General features: G+C 50.5%; 11 protein-coding genes across 11 annotated transcripts; 5 read left to right on the top strand and 6 right to left on the bottom strand.

Moving 5' to 3' along the window:
- Window positions 1-412: 412 nt before the first annotated feature.
- On the bottom strand, window positions 413-2,531 carry N7520_003424 (tRNA modification protein MTO1; the record flags this gene model as incomplete). The annotated part of the gene is made up of 2 exons (XM_057137359.1): window positions 413-2,372; window positions 2,428-2,531. The coding sequence occupies 2 exons, from the start codon at window positions 2,529-2,531 to the stop codon at window positions 413-415; spliced, it is 2,064 nt and encodes a 687-aa protein (XP_056997824.1).
- A 222-nt stretch (window positions 2,532-2,753) lies between these two features.
- On the top strand, window positions 2,754-3,461 carry N7520_003423 (acireductone dioxygenase (Ni2+-requiring); the record flags this gene model as incomplete). Its single annotated transcript, XM_057137358.1, has 3 exons — window positions 2,754-2,783; window positions 2,891-3,262; window positions 3,327-3,461. 3 exons carry the CDS (start codon window positions 2,754-2,756, stop codon window positions 3,459-3,461), a joined length of 537 nt encoding a protein of 178 aa, XP_056997823.1.
- A 242-nt stretch (window positions 3,462-3,703) lies between these two features.
- On the bottom strand, window positions 3,704-5,253 carry mmm1 (ERMES complex subunit MMM1; the record flags this gene model as incomplete). Its single annotated transcript, XM_057137357.1, has 3 exons — window positions 3,704-5,105; window positions 5,161-5,188; window positions 5,238-5,253. The coding sequence occupies 3 exons, from the start codon at window positions 5,251-5,253 to the stop codon at window positions 3,704-3,706; spliced, it is 1,446 nt and encodes a 481-aa protein (XP_056997822.1).
- A 474-nt stretch (window positions 5,254-5,727) lies between these two features.
- Window positions 5,728-6,639, top strand: N7520_003421 (DUF1183 domain protein; the record flags this gene model as incomplete). The annotated part of the gene is made up of 1 exon (XM_057137356.1): window positions 5,728-6,639. One exon carries the CDS (start codon window positions 5,728-5,730, stop codon window positions 6,637-6,639), a length of 912 nt encoding a protein of 303 aa, XP_056997821.1.
- A 269-nt stretch (window positions 6,640-6,908) lies between these two features.
- N7520_003420 (transcription factor TFIIIB subunit BDP1) lies at window positions 6,909-8,733 on the bottom strand (the record flags this gene model as incomplete). Its single annotated transcript, XM_057137355.1, has 2 exons — window positions 6,909-8,641; window positions 8,706-8,733. The coding sequence occupies 2 exons, from the start codon at window positions 8,731-8,733 to the stop codon at window positions 6,909-6,911; spliced, it is 1,761 nt and encodes a 586-aa protein (XP_056997820.1).
- Window positions 8,734-9,902: 1,169 nt separating this feature from the next.
- N7520_003419 (PP2C family serine/threonine-protein phosphatase) lies at window positions 9,903-11,896 on the top strand (the record flags this gene model as incomplete). Its single annotated transcript, XM_057137354.1, has 7 exons — window positions 9,903-9,938; window positions 10,303-10,621; window positions 10,720-10,793; window positions 10,857-10,941; window positions 10,993-11,199; window positions 11,250-11,510; window positions 11,562-11,896. 7 exons carry the CDS (start codon window positions 9,903-9,905, stop codon window positions 11,894-11,896), a joined length of 1,317 nt encoding a protein of 438 aa, XP_056997819.1.
- A 970-nt stretch (window positions 11,897-12,866) lies between these two features.
- On the top strand, window positions 12,867-14,420 carry N7520_003418 (choline-phosphate cytidylyltransferase; the record flags this gene model as incomplete). Its single annotated transcript, XM_057137353.1, has 4 exons — window positions 12,867-13,330; window positions 13,411-13,761; window positions 13,823-14,231; window positions 14,280-14,420. The coding sequence occupies 4 exons, from the start codon at window positions 12,867-12,869 to the stop codon at window positions 14,418-14,420; spliced, it is 1,365 nt and encodes a 454-aa protein (XP_056997818.1).
- A 412-nt stretch (window positions 14,421-14,832) lies between these two features.
- On the bottom strand, window positions 14,833-15,933 carry N7520_003417 (uncharacterized protein; the record flags this gene model as incomplete). The annotated part of the gene is made up of 1 exon (XM_057137352.1): window positions 14,833-15,933. The coding sequence occupies one exon, from the start codon at window positions 15,931-15,933 to the stop codon at window positions 14,833-14,835; it is 1,101 nt and encodes a 366-aa protein (XP_056997817.1).
- A 347-nt stretch (window positions 15,934-16,280) lies between these two features.
- On the bottom strand, window positions 16,281-17,533 carry N7520_003416 (DMT family transporter; the record flags this gene model as incomplete). The annotated part of the gene is made up of 2 exons (XM_057137351.1): window positions 16,281-17,174; window positions 17,231-17,533. 2 exons carry the CDS (start codon window positions 17,531-17,533, stop codon window positions 16,281-16,283), a joined length of 1,197 nt encoding a protein of 398 aa, XP_056997816.1.
- Window positions 17,534-17,878: 345 nt separating this feature from the next.
- On the bottom strand, window positions 17,879-20,182 carry N7520_003415 (UTP25 family protein; the record flags this gene model as incomplete). Its single annotated transcript, XM_057137350.1, has 4 exons — window positions 17,879-18,791; window positions 18,839-19,413; window positions 19,460-20,003; window positions 20,055-20,182. 4 exons carry the CDS (start codon window positions 20,180-20,182, stop codon window positions 17,879-17,881), a joined length of 2,160 nt encoding a protein of 719 aa, XP_056997815.1.
- A 236-nt stretch (window positions 20,183-20,418) lies between these two features.
- Window positions 20,419-21,569, top strand: N7520_003414 (eukaryotic translation initiation factor 3 subunit F; the record flags this gene model as incomplete). The annotated part of the gene is made up of 3 exons (XM_057137349.1): window positions 20,419-20,520; window positions 20,593-21,305; window positions 21,359-21,569. The coding sequence occupies 3 exons, from the start codon at window positions 20,419-20,421 to the stop codon at window positions 21,567-21,569; spliced, it is 1,026 nt and encodes a 341-aa protein (XP_056997814.1).
- Between the last annotated feature and the right edge of the window lie 18 nt (window positions 21,570-21,587).

The raw sequence follows: 21,587 nt of genomic DNA, 5'->3' as shown, positions 1-21,587 counted from the left end.
AAGGCTCCAAAATTTGGTGTCAGACTGTACAGACGAAAGAAACAGCCGGTACATTAGTACGTACATTACTACACACGTAGATTTAGGCAACAACCAATCGATGTAGCAGTATTTTGTACATAGCATAGGTAGCCCTAGTTATGTACATTCCGGCAACCTTGGAAGGTCTAGAAAAGTGAGTGTTGATTCGAATGAGACTTTGGAAGATGTCATATATTCTTGTTATACAGTGTAATTTACCCTCTATGCACCGCAATGCTAGTTAGAAGAGCAAATAGATTACATAATTGGAAGAAATGTCCAGACCGATCCCTATTGTACATGGATTCCCAGGCGCCGTGTTGCTTCGCTAATGCCAGCAGATGCTATATATCAAAACATGTAAGAAATGCCCAGATGGCCCGTAGGCTGTTCAGGGCGACGACTGCAGCACTTCGGCCACAGCAGGATCCTCTTCAGCCTCCTTGGTAAAACCAGTGCCCTTCCGGACGTGCATCAGCAGACGCAGTGCACCGGCAGGGGTGACACCTTCGATACGCCTTGCCATGCCAACACTGACAGGCCGCACACGTTCAAGTGCCTGTTTCTCCTCGTTGCTGATCCCGTGGATGATGCTGTAATCGAGGTCCGCTGGCAATAGAAGATTCTCATCTTGCTGGAATCGCTGGGCCATCTTCTCTTGTCGCTTGAGGTACGGGGCATATCGGCCTTCAATGGCGACGCGGGCCCGGATGACCGGATCGAATGACTCGGGGGCATAGGCGACTCCAGGTGCAGCCTCAATGTGTGGGATCAAGGTGTTGATGTCGATATCATCGAGACACAGGATCTCAAGGGCCGAGCGGATCGAGGTGTCGGCGCGGACCTTGAAGCCTTTTCGAGACCAAGCGGTTGATGAGAGCTTGGTCTTGGAAAGTAAGGCCTGGAGCTCTGCGATCTGTGTTTCCGTCTCTGTGAAGTGCTGCCAGCGCTTGTCCGAAACGACGCCAGCCTCGCGAGCCATGCGGGTCAGGCGAAGATCGGCATTGTCAGCGCGAGTAGAGATGCGGTATTCGCTTCGAGTGGTAAACATGCGGTATGGCTCAGACACACCCTTAGTGATGAGATCGTCGATCATGATACCGATGAATCCGTCTGACCGAGTCAGAGTAAGAGGCTTTCGATCCTGGGATTCCAAACCGGCGTTCATGCCTGCAATGATACCCTGTCCTGTTGCCTCTTCATATCCGGTTGTGCCGTTGATTTGACCCGCCAGGTAGAGACCGCTAATCAGTTTGGTTTCCAACGTGGGTCGGAGATTGCGAGGATCGATGTAGTCGTATTCTACACCATAGCCGGGCTGCAGCATGGTCACATTCTCAAGACCCTGTACGGTACGCAGCATAGCATACTGCGCATCCGCTGGAATGGTCATGGAAATCCCGTTCGGATAAATCACGTCGTTGGGGGCGAATCCTTCGGGCTCAAGCCAAATTTGATGCCGTGTCTTGTCCTTGAAACGCATGATCTTTGATTCTAACGATGGACAGTAACGGGGTCCTCGAACAGTCTCTCTAATATGAATAGATTTGTCCAGGTTCGCGCGGACAATCTCATGAGAATTTTCATTGGTATGGGTCATCCAACAGGTGAGTTGTCCTTCGTCACCGACCTCAACCGTTTTGTTCAGGTATGAGAATGGCACCGGAGGCGAGTCTCCACGCTGAACCTCGAGCGCTGAGAAATCAATGCTCTTCATGTCTAACCGGGGCGGCGTGCCAGTCTTCAGTCGTCCCAAAGAGAAACCCGCATCACGGAGAGACTTGCTCAGCCCATAAGTCGGGGCCTCCCCCATCCGGCCGGATGGGAAAGACTCCAATCCAATGTGGATCTCACCACCCAAGAAAGTTCCAGTGGTAATGACCACACGGCCAGTAGGAATGACCTCGCCAGATTCCAGTCGAACACCCACAATCTTGCCCTGTGCACCCGGAGTATTTTCCACTCCTTCTTTGGATATCACAATGTCCGCCACCTTGCCCTCCACAATGCTCAAGTTCTGGGTGTTGACCAATTCCTCCGTCATATGCTTCCTATACAGATCACGGTCGATCTGCGCACGCGGCCCCCACACCGCGGGACCCTTGGAGCGATTCAGCATCCGAAACATGATACCCGCCTTATCGATGATTCGGCCTGCGACACCATCCATCGCATCTACCTCTCGGATCATTGTGCCCTTTCCTATTCCACCGAAGCTGGGGTTGCACGAACACACACCAATGTTCGATAACGAGGGGGTCACAAGCGCTGTGCGCGCTCCAGAACGAGCAGCAGCAGCACATGCCTCCGAGCCAGCATGGCCACCACCGATTACGACGACATCGTAGGGTCTACTTCATAGGATGTATTAGCGATGCGTCAACACAGTCAGGAGAGAGATCGTACCGGGAGCCTTCGGCCACAGTTGCCAGCCCACGGATTCTGCAAACAGGCAAGCGAATCCCGATGCGCGGGCGTAACAGAGTCCCAGGCCGAGCTCGAAACGCCATGTCGAGATTGTAATGCAAACAGGCAAACTTGAAGGTTTGGTTCGTTTGTTATCGCGATAAGACAAAAAAGTTGACGATATCACGTGAAACGATAAGCAGCTCACGTAATCGCCTTGCGCCATCGGCCAATTGCGGGGCTGTAGATATTCAGCGACCCCAATCTCACTCTTCTACTTCGTTTGATCTCAGTTCTTCTCATACTCATTCAATAAATACATCAATATGAAGGCATACTGGTACGATAACAAGCCGGTAAGTTGACCAGTTCCAATCTAGCGTCAAAATAACCCGAACCCTTCAAATATATCACGCAAATGGTTCACCGAGCTTTACTAAATAACATCTTACGCGAAACATAGGGTGACCAGCGCGAGCCCCACGATTCCGGCCGTGCTGTCTCTGAGGATATCCTTGCCAAACTGGGAGTCATTTACAGACACTGCCCCACGATTGAGCACGTTGATGCCATTGCGGCCGATCGTGGCTACAAGAACCGTGACCAGATTTGCGTCTCGCCGCAGACTATGGGCGATGTTTACGAGGAGAAGGTCAAGTCTTTCTTCTCGGAGCATCTGCACGAGGATGAAGAGATTCGCTACATTCTTGACGGCGAGGGATACTTTGATGTCCGCGGTCAGGAAGATGAGTGGATCCGGATCGACTTGGTCAAGGACGATATGATTATTCTACCTGCTGGTATCTATCATCGTTTCACGACCAACGAACAGAACGTACGTCATTCGGTTTTTTTCCGGGCATTCAGTCTTTGTACATCTTTTCTAACTTGTTCTATAGTATGTCAAGGCTATGCGTCTGTTCCAGGAAGAACCTAAATGGACACCGCTTAACCGTGGCGCTGAGGTTGATGTGAACCCTTACCGCAAGACATACACAGGCACTTTCCTGCAGCCGACTGCCGCCGCAAACTAATATGGTCGACCGGTGCTTGATGCTTAATGACTGAATTGACATAATGGAAAAGCATGGATATATAGTTCATTCAATACATATATCCACCTTGGTTTCGGGTGTTTTTACACTTATCTTGGACTTTCTTGGATGCAACTTTGGCTCTTTTTCTTTCATTCTAGAGGACTGCCTCGCTACTATACAGAATTGGACCCAGCCGCAGAGTAGTAAAACACAGTATAGCAATGGAAACAAGGAACGAACTATGAGTCTCTGGGCGTGGATACCCCAGTCGGCATACCACCAGGCATAGAGAACTGATCACTTGCACCGCCAGTACTATCCTGCCGGGTCATACTCGGGCTCCGTAAACTCCCCATATCCACATTGAAACTGCTGCTGCGCGAACCTGCCCCGAGTCCTAAACGAGGATCCAAAGGCAAAGGCCCACGGAACCGCAGTCCTTCTGGCTCTCTGCCATCGGCGAACGGATATGGTCCCGATCCAACCTCGGTAGAGCCAGCACTCCGCGGGGGGGCGGTAGACCCGGCATCGGAGTCTTCACCAGTTCTTACACCAGTCCTGCCCATACGGGGCCATAGATCTGGGAGTCCAACGACTTGCACACGGGGCTCAACAACACGTTCTTCAAACCAAGCATGAACTCGGGCTTCGACCAATTGAGCAATTTTCGGCACATCCTGGAGACGGCTCCGCGAACCGATTAAGGAGCGCACCGAAAGATCGAGACGGTAATCTGGAAGGAATGAGAACGCGACATTGCTCTTAGGACTGCTTTTAGGTGGATTCTGATCCTTGGAAGAGGCCCCCTGGGGAGATCCAGGGGCATTGGGATCGGTCGTGGGTGGTTCGGGTGTTTTGGCAGGCGTATCGAGTGGATCCTCTGTCGATGCCGGAATCAAGGAAATGCATAGCGTCCCTGAAAAACGTACAACTGAGACCGATAGCGCAACCGGTAGAATGGCGGAGCGAGGCTTGGGATAATTGAGTACCATGGAGGTTTCTACGGCAATTGAGAGGTTGTCGTCGCTGAGGTCAACATCCAACAAAGCTTGTAGCCTGCCACCGTCGGAATTAGGATCGTCCACGGCGATGATACGACAATTGCTGAAGATGGGGAATTCCTCCCCTAATGAGATATCCGTGACTGTAATTTTGTCAATGAAGGATGGCTTCTTCTCGGGGTTGTTCATAGAGGCGTTCAGGGAGCTCAGGATTGAGGATGTGGGCGAGTCCTTCAGCACATAGGCAGTTTGCCTGTACTGCGCAATGGTTTGTGCAATCAAGACATTGAACCAATCCAGCGACTCCGGTTGGTGGGACGAGTGGTGCATTCGATGCCGGCCATGTTTGGATGGGTTGGTAGGAATGGCGCTGTAGTAGGTCTTTCGAAGAATAGAGCGGGTATTGGTGGAGGAAGCAGGTACTGGGCGAAGTACATTCGAATTTGAGGGTTTTTCTCGAAGCGTCTTCTGATCTTGTGGCGGGTTGTAGACCGAGCTGTACCGGCGGTGGGATGTGCGGTTGGATAAGCCACGCGAAGGAGGTGGCGGAGCTTCACCAAAGATGAAGAACTTGATAAACGCGCCAATAAGTAATACAACAGAAAGCTGTCCTAGGAGGAAGCCCTGCGTGAAGGACAAGCTTTGGATCGAGGGGTTAGCGATCTAGATCTCATTTCATGACGAAGTGGACATACGATGATTGTGGCGCCACTAGCGCAGGGTCTATAAGATTGTCAGCATTAAGCATTCCATGGAGTTTATTCATACGAACCTTGTTGGAGCACCATCATCAGCGGTGGACAATGCCTGTTTGTTGTGCACCCATCCCCACTGTGAGTTGGAGGTTCGCAAGTCTCGAGTGGATCTTTTTCTTGGCCCGAACCGCTTATCGCTTATCCCTTATCGCCTTTGGGACCCCCCCACCGAGGTACAGAACAGCTATTGGTATTACAGCTTTGGATCTTGGTAGAGAATGGTCGTAGAAAGCTCATATTTTATACATTTGTGATGAAGCCAAGCCTGTAGATAGTCAAAAAATTTGAATGAGAATGGTCTTGGTTATGGTGGAGAAATTCAAGTAAAGAATTCGGCGAAGGCGGCGGCTAAACAAGGAACTTGCCAACCTGGCAGAACTTCTGATATCATTCAGCCTACAGTCACATTGATATAAGTTTCGCTTCACTCTGCTACACAAATCAACAATCTTCAACAACCTACAATAATCAAGCCCTCGCACGCCACCACACTGGCTGAAATAAAACATGCGTGGGCTAACGGTCATCACCGCGCTGCTGCTCACCTCCCCAGCACTATGCGCGAGATCCAACCCACCAGGCAAAGATGCCATTTTACTCTCGAATGTCAACACTCTGACACTACGTGCAAACAGCTTGACAAAATCTCGTCGAGTTTCGCCCATCCAGCAGCTTACCTGTGTCGGTCCATCCAAAAAGATATGTGGCCTCTACCAGCCAGAAGTCATGCGCTGTACCAATCAAGGTTATGGCTACAACGAAGAGGATATAGAGTGGACATGTGAAGCTTCTCTTCCGTCTGAATTCAAGCTTGGTGCTACAGATGTTGTGTGTGAGGGGTATCGAAGCGCAGATGACAAGTGGGTTCTTAAGGGGAGTTGTGGTGTTGAATATCGAATGCTATTGACAGAGCATGGCGAGGACCGGTTTGGAAGATCTGCGAACAAGAATATGGATGATTCTGAGCCATGGGCGTGGTGGGCGAGTCTCTTGTTTTTCATGTTCATGTTTGGTACTTTTGCGGTGATCATTTGGCAATTGTGTTGGGGGGCCGCTTCACCTCGGAGAGATGCTCGGAGGGCAAGACGGGGGTTCTGGGGTGGAGGTGGAGGTGGAGGTGGAGGTCCTGGTGGTGGGGGAGGCGGTGGCTATGATCCTTACTCGGGACAACCTCCTGCCTACGGTAGCTGGGATACTTCTGCGCCTGGATGCTCTTCTCAAGGTTGGACTCCTGGGTTCTGGACTGGTGCCCTAGGAGGCGGCGCTGCTGGGTATGCGATGGGACGTCGTAGATCGTCCCAGTCTCAGCGAGGGCATACGCGGTATAATTCAGGCGAAGGCAGTTCGGGAGGTCGCTCACCACCACGATTCTCCAGCACATCTAGTAGTACTGGGTTTGGATCGACGAAACGGAGATAGGAGTCGCCTCCAGATATATGTCTGGTACAACCAGACAAATACGAATTGTGTATCTACAATAGCTTATTCAGGGGAGGCAGGTGATCTACCTCGATGTAGCAACTCAAAAAATCATAGCATTCTTCTCTATGATGCAGCTGTCCATGGCTGTGAAACTCCGACCATACCCACCTGTGTATCATTCGCTGAACGCAAAAACGCCGATAAAGTAATTTCCAGTGGTATTCAATCAATCGAATCCGTAAAACTCCTGTTGGAAAAAAGCAATCCTATCCATCGATAGATCCCAGCACCTCCTCTGTTCCACCACCGGCGTTCTTGATCTGCTTTTTGTTGTTGCGTCCTTTACCCTTAGTGGGCGCAGAGTTGGCTTTCGCATCAGCAGCGTCCCCATCGGCACCAGCGGTAGGATTTCGAATCATGTCTTCCTGAAGCTTTTTTTCCTTTTCATGCTGTTCCTCAATCTTTGCCTTCTCTTCGTCCAGTTCTTTCTGGATGAGCTTGGGATCATCGTATGTTTTGTTGGTCATCAGTGAGTATTCTTGGATATCAATGGCCTCACTGGGGCCAAGCAATGTGTCTTTGATCCGTTGAGGATCCTTGCGCTCTTCGTTATTGAACTTGAGCTTAATTTGCCGACGGCTTCGCCCAGGGAACAGCTTGCTGATGACCATAAAGTCTGTTCCGAACATGCGTAGACCACGGTAGAACAAATCGGTCATCTCCTCATCCCAGGTTTCCGTTTTGGACCGTTTGCCATATGTGGCCTGGTTGATCTTCCTGGTGAGTTGGTTTTCCTCCACGACGTCCATGTCACCGGCGTCTCGAGCTGCATCCGCATGGCGATCCACCTGAAGCGAGGCCGCATCAAGCACAATCTCACCATTGACGATTCGCATCACGGGACCATTTGCTCTTTCACTGGCCCCGGGTGGATCGGCTTTTTCTTTGCTAGCCTCGCCTGCTTTAGAGGCCCCGGGCGTTCCAGGCGTTCCAGGCGTCCCATCCTTTGCCTTCAACTTCCGCTCATGCTCCTCTAGTTCAATTCGACGCAGTGCAATCTCACGATTCGACTTTTTGCCAGTCTTCAAATCCTTGCAGAGTTCTGACATCTTGATAACATTCGGTAGGATTTCTACCGTGTCTGCACCTTCGGGTGTAACTTCACGTTTTCGTCGACGAATCTTCTTCGGTTTCTCGGATCCATCAACATCCGAAGTTCCTGCTTTGGATGCTTTCCGTTTTCCTTTCGCGGACGCTTGACTCGGATCTGGAGTTGAAAGTGCCAAGGAGGGCGCCACGGAAGTCACGGGTGTTTCACTGGTACGCTGAGTAGTTGGGGGAGTTACGATAGGTCCCCTAGGGCGTGGCTGGGCCCTAGACTTGGTGATTTCCGAGGTTTTCCTTGCTCCTTTCAATGAGATGCGACGTTGTTCTTGGGGTTCAGCCCCCGAGTCTTGGGTAGAGGGTCCCACGGTCTCGGAATCAGTAGAGCGTGCGGCTTCCAATGCGACTCGGCTGGCAACAGCATGCTCAACATCATTCTCAATTGACTGCACAATAATGTGTTCGGAAGTGAGAGTGCGGGGAGATGTCGATCCGTCTGCTGTAGAGGGCGGGGTTGGTGCAGCGAATGCAGGTGTTAAATCAGGAGTTTGTACAGGAGTTGTAATGGGGGTTGCGACCTGGGGGGCTTTGTTCTTTGGACGTGGGATTGAGATAGATGTGGCTGGTTTCGGTACGCTTTGCACTGTCTCTGCAGGCTGGGACGCGGTAAAGGGTGTTTCGACGGTTGCTTGCTCTGGTGCGGCCGGGGAGACGGAAGGTGGGGGAACCGGTGTTACCGCGGAGGTCGCATTTGATTTTTCCTTGTCTTGTGCAGCTGCCTGGGAAGCCTGGGCAGCCTGTGCCTGTGCCTGTTGAATTGCACTGGGCCGTCGCGCAGGCGCGGCAGGTGCGCGACGAACAGGCGCCTTCGGCGCAAATTTCTTGCCCGACTTATCTGAAACAAAAGGCTGTTAGTAAGATGACCTAGTAGACTTGAAGAGCATAATAGGGACACGTACTGATCGCAGAGCTCGAGAACGACTTCATTTTATCCCATAACTAAGGTTATCGGGTGGGGTTCAGAGATAGAAAAAGTTCAAGACCCATATCATATATGCGGGTAATATCACGTGAGGGGGTGAGACTTACGTAATTCAAACCCTTGTATTTTCAAACTTGGATACAACTTGAATGAATACGGAAGTGAAAGCAGGTGATCAGATGTGAAGATAAGTTAAACCAGCAAATTTAGGTTATTTGAAATAACAAAAACAAGGTTATACCATGTTTTATGAACTCATAGCAAATGACCATAGACCAAACTACATTTCAGTAACTAGTATAGAGATGTAATATACAAATCAAATGGAAGGACCACACAGTATGTTTGTATAAGAAAGGTAATTATTAGCTCCACAGTTGAAGATCTCATATTAACTGCAAATTACACATATAGATCAGCTGGGTAAGCTATTCTGTAGTAATAACTACCGAGTCATTGATCTACTAGGAATATCGGCACGTGCGTTAATTTCAATATTCTTTACATAAACAGATAGAATAGATTAAACATACCAGTATATAAGTATAATAGTTAAAAGAGTAGGCAGGAAAAGGAGCCCGGAATGACCGGTAGTTTTTTCCTCAGGTATGAACCATACAGCTTCCCGCGGGTATATCCATGGCGTGATGTGGATTGAACATAATCAATTAATAGGAAAAGATCGGGGAAAGATCAAAATTCTTCTGTAAAATAATATCCTCCGAGATGTTTATTAAAACAGGTAAATAGCAAAGATATAAAGTTAAGTCACCTGATTATCAAAGCCACATGAGACTCATTCCTTGTCATGTAATTTTACGGGGAAATCTCTGTCTACAGAAACAGAAACTTCCATTTTCCCCTCAAATCCAACAAAACTCAACATTTGAACCTCACTCTTAATAAAATCTGATTATTTGTTGGATTTCTCTGGTCTCTCTCCTAATTTTCCATTGTTTTTTAGGTTCTCTTTATTCTATCAAATCCCTCCAAAAGCCCTAGATCGTCATTGTTCCCCACTCGGCAGGCGACTTATCGCGGGACCCAGAAACGCGCTGAAAGGCCTTGCTTCCTCTTTCACCTGACTTCCTTTCTCCTCCACCCCCATTCATCTGGAGCTTCCCTCCAATTCCTGTCCACCTCTCCCCACTTACATATTTCAATCCGTGCCATTATGGGTCAGACCTTGTCGGAACCCGTGGTCGAAAAGGTAAGTTGGTCGCAATTTTCCATTGCCTGCCCCTGCCCCTCCCCACACCAAATGGATCTTCCGGTTTTCTTCGCTCGAAGTCCATCACCGCCCCCATGCCCGCAACGTCCTGATGTACGGCCGAATATTTTATTCGGTGACTCAAATGACAGTCCGCCGGGATCTTCAGTGTCGAAGTCCCCAAGGCCAGAATTCCACTTTTTGAGGATCGGCCATGCGGGGTTCTGCTGACTCGGAGGGGCTGAGATCGTCTCGATCCATCATAGGCCATCCTACTTTTATATTGGCTTCTCACGAAACACTTTTGCTACCGCAGACAAGCTTAACAGCATAGCTAACCTATCACTGTTCGTTTTCTTTTTAGACATCGGCCGAGGGCGGAGATGACTGCTGCATCTACGGCGTGTCTGCCATGCAAGGCTGGCGAATCAGTATGGAGGACGCCCACGCTGCGATCCTCGATCTTCAAGCAAAGTACATCAACGAAGATGAGAAACCGACCCCTCCGGACCAGCGTCTAGCCTTCTTCGGTGTATATGATGGTCACGGTGGAGACAAAGTGGCGCTATTCACCGGGGAGAACCTCCACAAGATTGTGGCCAAGCAGGATGCTTTTGCCAAGGGAGATATTGAGCAGGCTTTGAAGGATGGCTTCCTGGCTACCGATCGCGCAATTCTGGAAGGTTCGTGGGACCCTTGACTCCCGCAGATTGGATTTAACTTTGTCTATTCTCCGCTGCTCTACCCTGGAAATGTGTTTCTAATCATTCTTTTCTCACAGACCCCAAATACGAAGAGGAAGTTTCCGGATGTACTGCTTCAACCAGCATTATCTCGAAGAATAAGATCTGGGTGGTACGTGACAGGAGAAGCTAAGGACTACGAAAAAGATCGGGAAATGGCTAACATCGGAAACAGGCCAACGCTGGTGACTCTCGTTCAGTCCTTGGTGTCAAGGGCCGCGCAAAGCCCCTATCATTTGATCACAAGCCCCAGAATGAAGGTCAGTGGTAATTCCATTCAGATTCATGCCCCTCTGCTCACACCCATATAGGCGAGAAAGCTCGCATTAGTGCTGCGGGTGGATTTGTCGACTTTGGCCGTGTCAATGGAAACCTAGCCCTGTCCCGTGCCATTGGTGATTTTGAATTCAAGAAGAGCCCCGAGTTGTCCCCCGAGCAGCAGATTGTCACCGCATACCCCGATGTGACCGTGCACGATCTCACTGAGGATGACGAGTTCCTCGTCATTGCTTGTGATGGTATGTCTTCCCCCGCCCCCCTTGGGACACCAATATTGATATAATTTCAGGTATCTGGGATTGCCAGTCCTCTCAAGCCGTGGTTGAATTTGTTCGGAGAGGTATTGCCGCCAAGCAGGACCTTTACCGGATCTGTGAGAACATGATGGACAACTGCCTGGCTTCCAACAGCGAGACCGGTGGAGTCGGATGCGACAACATGACCATGATTGTCATCGGATTGCTCCACGGCAAAACCAAGGAGGAATGGTACAACCGGATTGCAGAGCGGGTTGCGAACGGAGACGGTCCTTGCGCCCCGCCCGAGTACGGCAAGTCTCACGAGGAATCCGAAGGAAGCCCCTCTTCGTGCTGACGGTCAGAATTGCGCACAGCCGAATTCCGAGGCCCTGGAATCCGCAATCAGTTCGAGGATCAGCCCGATGACTATGACTTGGAGATGGAGCGTTCGCGGGCCTTTAGTGTTCGCTCGGCCGGAGGCCGGATCATTCTGCTTGGCGATGGCACCGAGGTCATCCCGGATCAGAATGAGGAGGAGCTGTTTGATCAGACAGAAGAGAATGATCTGGTCAACCAGGTGCACCCGACTGATTCCACCCGGAATGACCGTGAGGGTACCCCTGGTCCGCAAGGAAAACATGATTCCTCTCAAATATCCGAATCCCCCGCCTCTACCGACGATAAGTCGGCCGCCTAGGTTCTGGTTCTGTGAGAACCTGTGGCTGATCTATCTTCCTCATCTACTAAACATTCTGTCCTTGTTTGACTTTCCTTTTTTTATCGTCTTCCCTCCCGTTATTGTTTGTCTTATGACCGATTCTCTGCCCCCTTACGAACCGAACCATGCCCCTGCTTTTGTTCCCTTACCCCATTTCTCTTCATTTATTAGCCATCTTATTTGGGTGTTCCGAGTCCGTTAGGTGTGTTTGCCTTGAGGATTCTTGTCAAAGTGAGATGGAAAGAGAGACCGGGGTGCGGGTGTAGAGATGGGGTTGATCGATCATAGGTATGAGGGAGGCCCTTCGCCGGGAGCCATGGGCCTTCATGAACACGTCTTGTCCTTTTTTTATGCCTTCACACCACGAGATACCGCAGAAAATGCCTCGCTATTGACGAACCATTACACTTTATCCGCGCCGTTTTACTATACTTTATGCTTTCAAGACCTGCGTGGTCCCTAGACTGGATCATAGCTAGCTGGATCGGGGGGGGGGTTTGACATTCCAAATTTTCTGGAAGTGAATCAAAAAAAGGGAGTTTATACAGTATCCATTGTATGTCTAGATATCTAGAATATGCTTGGAGATGGTAGAGAATTTGACTGTTTATTAGCAATGGAGTCAAGGGGTGTGCGGTCCAATATCGTTACAAATGTCCCGAGCTTCCAGGGCTTCTATAGATGATTCTAAGGGAATAATACTAGATTCCCAGGAATATATACAGATGAAGGTTTCACAGGGTCTGCCAGTCATCACGAGTAATACGAGTAGTTTCTACTTTCCTCGTTGATAGTGTCGTCACCAACCAAGAAAGCACGCGGGAGCGGCAGCCCCCACTCTTGCCCCAAAAAAGAAAATTACCCCTAAAACCGGATCATCCCGCTTGGCTTTGGCTTCAGACAACTCTCTCTCTTTCCTTCCCTAAGAAGGTCATCTCTATCTCCAGCCATGTCGTCAGCAAGTCCCCCCGCCGGTAAACGCAAGCGCAGCGCCTCACACCTCCCCGTACCTCAACCCACAGAGCTTCAACCCTCTTCGCGCGACGCGTCCGGCGAAGGCGAGGACTCGACCGGTCCTACCAATGCGCCACCCAAAACCAAGACACAGGCCGACTCCACCACTCCCTCTCACAAACGGGCCCGCAAGAGCTCAGGCGCGTCTGTAACTAACGGTGCCACACACAAGGAGGATCCTGGGGAGCCCTCAGAAACCACCGTGGCATCCTCCGATATTGAGGATCCGCCGAGGAACCGGCCTGGCTTGCACATTGACTTGCCGACGGATCAGGAGGCTATGCCTCCGCCACAGCGTGGTGTATTGCAAGACCCGGTGGGTTACAAGACTAATCCGCCGCCGGTTGGACGGCCAGTTCGAGTCTACGCAGATGGAGTTTTTGATTTGTTCCACCTTGGGTATGTTTGATCTCAATTTGATTGCACCTCCCATTTTTATTGGACACAGAGACACATTGACAGATGCTAATTACGTGCAGTCATATGAGACAGCTTGAGCAGGCTAAGCACGCTTGCCCCGACACTTACCTCATTGTCGGTGTCACCGGTGATGAGGAGACGCACCTTCGGAAAGGCCTCACAGTGCTCAGTGGTGCTGAGCGAGCAGAGACCGTTCGACATTGCAAGTGGGTGGATGAAGTGATCCCCAATTGCCCATGGGTGGTGACCCCAGAGTTTTTGGCTGAACATCAGATTGACTATGTCGCTCACGATGACCTACCATACGAGGCTGCGGAAGGAGATGATATCTACGAACCCATCAAGGCCCAGGGCAAGTTCCTGGTCACTCAGAGAACGGAAGGAGTCAGCACCACCGGTCTCATTACTCGGTAGGGACACTTATCCCAGATTCATTTCCTTTTCCCTATACTGACAAGCGATCTCTGTTAGGATTGTCCGAGACTACGACCAATATATCTCCCGTCAATTCAAGCGCGGTGCCTCCCGTCAAGAACTCAATGTCTCGTGGTTGAAGAAGAACGAGCTTGAGATTAAGCGACACGTGGTGGAACTTCGGGACAACATCAAGAACAACTGGACCATGACCGGCCAAGAGCTGGGCCGGGAACTGCGCCAGATCTGGCAAAACAGCCGGCCCAGCAGCCCAGCACCCAGTACCCGCAACAGTATGGATTTCGGTACTGCGCGTGGTCCCCTGGCCAGCCCAACTGGGGGTGGCAAATCACATCTGTCTCGTGTGGAGGCGCTGAACCGTCCCGACAGCCCCATGGCTGGTGCCCGGAATGAGGACTTTGCAACTGGTTACAGCCTGGGACTGATTGGAGGTGTACGAGCATGGGTAAGTGATATTCTCATTTCCACATGAGTCATTACTAACTTGATCCAGATGATGCGTAGCCGCCTCTCCCTCCAGGAAACGCCCAGCCAAATGCATTCGCCCACAGATGAGGAACCCGGGTCTGAGCAGACTAACGGGTATGAAGATGAACATCGTGGGCGAGAAGGCAAAGGTGTCTCTGCTCAGTAGGGAATTGGAATCGATATATCTTGCATCCGCCACAATTGCATTCGGTCCGTTTGTCATACTTTGCTTAATCCCTAAATTGCTGGCGATCTCCTTTGTCGGGTGTTTGGCGTCTTGCTTTGTCCTTTAATACTCCGAAATTGAACCCATCTCGGTATGCCAGGTGGTTTGGCCCATTTTCCTTATGCATCTTCATTCTGCTTGTTTGAGTTATTCGCGCCACGGTATATGGTCAAAAGCTTTGGTTTGGCTGGTGGATGAAAAGGTTCTTGTATAGACAGCCCTTATCTCGGTTATATATGAATTATTACATGGATTTGATCAGGAGAAATCTTGAAATGTTAGAATTGTAGAACATGCGATTCTAGCTGTATCTATCAGAAACTCTTATGCAACTTGAACAAACAAAGGGGTATCAAGCAGTAATAGCCAACTGCCTTCTAGTTGGCTTCATCTCCAAAATCTCAAGGTCCTTCAACCCTAATCCAATCTCCTCCAATGACACACCGACCGGCGAACACATGATCAACCTCAAGTGATCCCTTAACATTCCGGCCTCCTTTACCAAATCCTCTTCAATCGCCCCCTTCGCCGCAATATCACACCGAGCCGTAACCGCCAATTCAAAGTCCTTCAACCCCCGAATCTTCCACAATGGCGACAACCACGACGCAGTAATTCCCAATGGAATCCCCTCCTGTCCCCCAGCAGCCACCACAACTCCGCCCCCAGAAACAAAACGACCCAGATCAAGACTCAACTTGAGTTCTGCCAGGTATGGAAGTTGGGTAGCTACTATACCCCAGAACTGGATCCAAAGAGCATCACTATGTGTATAAGCATAAAGTGAACCCTTGTGATCCCTCCCGGAAAGAGGTTGCCAAACCGGCATCCACTGAACAGTAAGTCGTCTAATGGAAGCGAGATGTCTTTTTCCGATCCCTTGCGCAAATGCAATGAATGTATGAAGATCATCTACATCGAATGTCGCATTGCGGTAGAGTAGCTCTGCAGACTCGGCGTAGATAGCTTGACAGCTACGTAGCAGTTCGGGATGGCTGGTACTTAGATTTTGAGGGAGGAGATCATGTGTATGTGGATATAAAAGTCTATCCGAGTGACCGGGGATACGGCCGTCGTAGATTCGCCATCGTGCTGGGGTTAATGGGCAACAGTGTCGGTGTTGGGTTAAGAATGGATTGTCTTGGGGGCAGATGACATGGCGGACTTTGTTTTTGATTGTTACGAGGTGAATTGTGTTGGAGCCGAAGACGTAGGTCCAGATCATTTGACGGATCTCTGGAGGGAGGTTTGTAATGAGTGGACTCAATGACTGGGGGTTCACCGGTTGTTTTCGGTTGATGTTGATGTTGGAGGTATTTTGGTTTGGAGAACAGATTTTTCGTTCTTGGATCAGGGTTTGAATAGTTTCTTGCCAAATGCATCGTTTATCGGATGGATAATAGTGCCAGATTGAATAAGGGTCTCGAACGACCCAAGTATCAAAGTGTCGCATTATGATAAGAATATAGAGTATAGAACATACATAAAGAGTGTAGATAAAGTGTAGATAAAGTGCAAGATGTAAATCCGGGGGAATTGAATCCACCTAAAACTGGGGCAAAAAGTGGACTCTTTATCTCCGTAGGAAGTCATATCGGTTTCAACCAAACTACATAGAACCAATCAATCATCTCGGGCAAATTCGGATTTTCGTTTTGGTTGTAACCTTATGACGTCGAGTGGAGAGATAATCGACAGATGCGGATGGAGCAGAGTACTCCGAGATATGCATGTCGTAATAGATGGAGATGCGCCATTTAAACTCCTAAACTCAATCAATCCGTATCACCTCTGAGGTAATCAAGCCTCCTCGTCAATGTCCTTGAACTGCGGCTGTTCAACAGGTTTCGGCTCGGATCGTCCTTCTTGCACAACAGCCACATAAATCGCACACGCAAGGATAAGCACCGACCCCGCTGCACTAACAAGGGACAAAGTTGTCCCCCAAACCATCTTGTCATAGAAAAGTGCAAACACAACTTGTGTATACACCATACTTGTCGCCCGTGATCCCTGTCCTTTACCAACAGATACCTCCGCCGGCGGTACATATGACAGCCCCGCCGTCAAAAGGAACTGCAATAGGAACCCACAAACCCCCAGACCAGCCATAAATGACCACTCCAGCGTGGTACTCGGTAACCGGAACGGAACCCCGGGCACAGCTGCCATCGCGACAAGCGAGATAATGGTCGTGACACTAGAAAAGTACGTCACTGAGACGAGCGCATGCGCACGTCGTCCGATCATACGAATACACGTGTATGCGCCCGCAGCTCCGATAACACCTGCAAAGGCAACTATTGTCGCTAAAACATGGTGGTACGAGTCCGCTGCACCGGGACTTTCTCCGTTGCCGCCTTCGCGCTTGCGGAATGGCTGCGCGATCAGGACCACACCTCCGAGAGAGACGAGAGCTGCGAGTTGTTGGCGGGTGGAAAATGTTTCGCCCGGGATGAGTAGCGAGCAGGCGTAGCAGGTCAGTATTGGGGCGAGGAAGGTGATTACTGTCGCTTCTGCTAGGGGGAGGTATTGGACTGAGTAGTAAATTCCGTAGACGCCTAGGAAGCCGAATGTTGCGCGGGTGATGAGGAGGCCTAGGATTGGTTTTGTGCCAAATGGTGCAGGGACTTTAGCATACCACATGTAGAGGTAGCTTGCTACTGCTGTGATTGACATCCGGGCGAATAGGATCTAACTGTGTTATTAGATTTCATCATAGCTTGGGTAGGAACTGTAAGCGAATTTACCTGGAATGGATGCAAAGAGCTATTAATCTCCAATAATTGTGTCATGACATTCATCGAGGCGCCGAACATCTGCGCTAATAGCACTAGGAACATGCCCTTATTCCTTAACCAGAATATGCGTAGCTTTGCGTGTGATGCGTGGCGGGGCCGGGAGGCGGCCGCAGCAAGTTCGGATTCATCGTCTTCGATCGGAATTGGTTCATATTCTATCAGAGACTGGGTTTCATCATGATATGACCCGATCGGTAGAGGTGCGTCAGGGTGGTCTTGATCAGATGCGTTTGAGGCACTGGGCTGGACCATGCTTGAGTCTTTCAGTCGTTGCGTCGTATAGTCGTTGCTTCGTTTAATCGTTGCGTCGTTTCAGTCGTTGCTCTATCTTGATATAGAGAGCTTGATGTAGACTATAAATATTTCATGGAGGAATGTAATGATCAGATAAATGAAAAAAGTGAGACTTTCAGTTGAGAGAAGAAAGAAATGAAAAAGATAAAAAGATGAATAGCGCCTGACCAAGTGGATCCACATCTCCAGTTGACCACATTTTATAGAAATTACTTGCTTTTCTTCACTGATACCAATGATATAGTGCCAACGATGGGGTATTGATACAGATTCCTTAACCTTGGAATCTTCATTACATTTTATCTATACAAAGGTAAAAGTATCACCTCCCTTCTCACGCATCATATTTCCAATACGCTGAGTTCCAACCACACGTTCCAACTTCAGTGCATCCCACTTGGAAAACAGCACCCGCACGCCGCCCTCGGTGGCCTCAACCAGCATAGCCGGATCAAGTCCAAGGAATCCAACAATCTCCTGGTAGAACACAGGGTTCTCCGGTAGCCCATACATGATGATACGCTTGACCCCACGGATTTGGTAGCGACGGAAATGGTGCGCACGTTCCGTGTACAATAGCACCGAATGACGACCACTCATGAAATGACTACGGGCCCGCGACATATCACTGGTCTCACTGTACTCGGAGATCGCGCCGAAGGAGACGTGCGTCGTTTGCGCCGAGGTGGCAAAGTGATTACGCACGCGCACGAAATCCAGGTACGATGGGACGAAGATCAGCGTACCCGAGCTACCCTTAGTGCTTCCCGTGATGTTTTTGACTAGCGTCGAGAGAACAGTTGATGTGAAGTGCTTGAACCGTGCGTCGGGGTCCTTGGCCGGGGAGAGACTGTCGATCCGGGAGAATGTCTGTTTGACCGAGACTGGGAGGGGGAGCTCGGTGATCGCGCCGGCGTATGTGGGGGTGGCCTTGAGGCGACCAGATGCGTTTTGCATTTTGGTGGAGAAGAGTGAGTTTATCTCGGGTGTGATGAAGGATGCAAGCATAATGGTCTGTCGCACGTAGCGGGCCTGGTCGTCAAGATACCAGTTGCGGACACGGCTGAAGTCACAGCCGTGGGCTTCCTTGGGTTGGAGGTTGAGGTGCTGGAAGATATACAACACATGGTCCCAGTTCTGCATGAGCAAGGCATCGGCGTGGTCCACAATTACGACTTCGATGGAGGAGAGGAAGTCATGGTCTCGCTTCTTGGCACTGCAAGGATTAGTATAAACTTCTACTAAGGTGTAAAAGGTACTCACTCTGCTTGATCCATGATTGTCCGCATGCCCAGTGGACTGGCCAGAATGATGTCTGAACTGTAGAATTGAGAAAAGTACTTCACCGTCTTGCGGGTGAACTTCAGTCCCATTCGGAACATATCGTCATTGTTACCGCCGAACAATTCCCGGGCATCCTCGGTCTTGTGATCCCATCCCTCATCGGATGAGGAGAAGGTATCGAGGAACCGCTTTTTGTTCTCCTGCTGGTCAACCTGGTAGAACTTGGTGATGGAATTGATGGTCCGGACGCAAGCTTGCCGAGTGGGCAACAGGTAAAGGATCTTAGGTCGGGTAAATCCCTGGTCCCGACACTCCACATCGGTATCAGGGTCCTTGGCCAGACGAGCATTGTTCTTCAACACCTGGTCTCGAGTCTTCAGCAGGTGGTTGACAGCATGGAGGGCCATAACATCACGCATGGCGTCTGCTTTATCCGTAGTTCGAGCTCCGTAGAGGACATCCTGATAGTCGAATACGTAAGGAGCAATTTGCTGTACATCGCCCTGGACTGCGGGTAGGGACTCTGCGACGCGAGGCTTCAGCTTTTGCTTGACCTGAGATAGTTAGTCGGTGCCCATCTCTACTATTGATCTGCCGTACCTTGAGATTGGTCGTGGTTTTCAATGCCGGAAGCAGGGATGGAGTACCATCACCATGGCCAGGTACCGTGCGCACCAGTCGTAGCCCATCCACTTCCTTCTTAGTCGAGGTCCATTTGTTGGCTTCGATTTGCGCAATCTTCTTCGTAAGTTCGAATTCCTCTCCAATATCAAAGTGTTTCTCGAACGGCCCAAGCGCATCGACTTCGTCTTCGTCATCATCTTCAGCTTCGTCTTCGTCTTGATCCTCTTCCTCGTCGTCTGAAGGTGCTTGAGCTTCCAAATCATCGTTGCCTCCGGACTCTTCCTCATCCTCCTCAACCAATGTAGAAGCATCCTCTCTTTTTGAATCGAGCTTTCTGCGCTTCGCAGCTGGTGCTTTAGAATCCGAATTGGCGTGGAGTAGTTCAAGTAATTCGTTATATGGGCGTCCTGTGGTCTCTTCTTCTTCGTCGCTACTAGATGATCCCTCGTCCATCATGGTCTCATCGACAATCTCCTCCTCTGACTGAATGCCAGCATCATCACCGGAAGATTCCTCCGATCTATTCCACGTTAGTTCTCTGGTTGTTCGAGCTTGCGATTCCCGTACTTACTCAACCTCGTTCAATCTCGAATTGGTGAATCCTCTGCGACCACCACGACCACGACCACGAGAACCAGAGCCACGACCTCTGAAAGATCTACCACCTCTTCCACCTCTTCCACCTCTTGGTGCAGGCATAATGAAATGATTTAAAGTAGTTCTTGTTGAGGTTTTCTTTTCCTTCTCTGAGAAGGTTGGTTCTTTTTGCTTATCTTATCTTAGCGCGAAAATTCCCACACACAAAGAATCGGAACAACCAAAGTCACGGCGCACTCCACTTGGCTCCCAAAGGAAAAATTGTCCCTCCGAAGTCTCCAAAGGTCGTTGAGAGAGTGTCGAAAAACCTCCTCCCCACATCCCATCTCAATCCCACCATGGCCGAAGACTCCTTCCTGCACCTCGCCCGCCCTCTGGGCCCTGTCTCTGTGGGGACCGCTCCCACCACTGCCCCTCTGAATGTGGTGATCCAGCCGCAGGTAATAATCCCAAAACCTCCACATCAAAACTCATATCCAAGGTCCAGGTACCTAATCCTATCGCTTATATAGGCCATCTTCTCTATCCTCGATCACTCGCTTCGCCGTAATGCCGACCAGGAACGTGTCATCGGAACACTGCTTGGAACACGATCGGAGGATGGTGGTGAGGTCGAAGTGCGCTCCGCGTTTGCCGTGGGCCACTCTGAGGCTGAGGACCAGGTCGAGGTCGACATGGAGTACCACAAGCAGATGCTCGCCCTGCACTTGAAGGCCAACCCGCGCGAGGTCCTGGTCGGCTGGTATGCCACCGCCTCTGAGCTCAACACTTTCTCCGCTTTGATCCAGAACTTCTACAGCGGTCAGGGTGATGGCACATGGCCTCACCCTGCCGTTCACCTGACTGTTTCGACCGAGCCCGGCAAGGACCTCGAGACCCGTGCCTACATCTCCGCCCCCGTTGGTGTCACCGCTGAGCGGGCCGCCGACAGCGCCGCTTTCATTCCCGTTCCCTACGAGCTCCGATACGGCGAGGCCGACAAGAGTGGCCTCGAGGCCATTGCCAACGCCAAGGATTCCGAGGACCGCTCTGCTTCCATTACTACCGACGTTGAGGCTCTGGAGCGTGCCATTGAGGAGGTTATTTCCATGATTGACCGTGTTTCACGATATGTCGAGTCGGTGATTGACGAGGAGGCCCCTGCTTCGACTGCTATGGGACAGTTCTTGCTGAATGCCCTTGCTCTTGCCCCCAAGGTTGAGCCGGCGGACATTGAGCGCGACTTGTATGTTCCTCCCCTACTTTCGTTTGTAGATGTCTTTACTAACAGCACAACAGCAACAACCACATCCAGGACGTCCTGGTGGTTTCCTACCTCGCCAACACCATCCGCACACAGATGGAGCTGTCCAACCGGCTAGCAACCGCCCAGCTTACCCTGGGTAGTGGTGAGGGTGGCAACGCTGAGGGTCAGCGCAACAACCAGCGCGGTGGCAAGGGTGGCCGCAACCAACGCCAGGACCGTCCCGCCGAGGAAGCCCGCGCATAAGAGGGTTATGACGGAGAA

This window comes from Penicillium odoratum (genome assembly GCF_028828045.1).
Source record: "Penicillium odoratum strain IBT 22623 chromosome Unknown utg000003l_segment0_segment0, whole genome shotgun sequence".
NCBI lineage: Eukaryota > Fungi > Ascomycota > Eurotiomycetes > Eurotiales > Aspergillaceae > Penicillium > Penicillium odoratum.
This window is presented reverse-complemented; position numbering and strand designations above follow the sequence as displayed.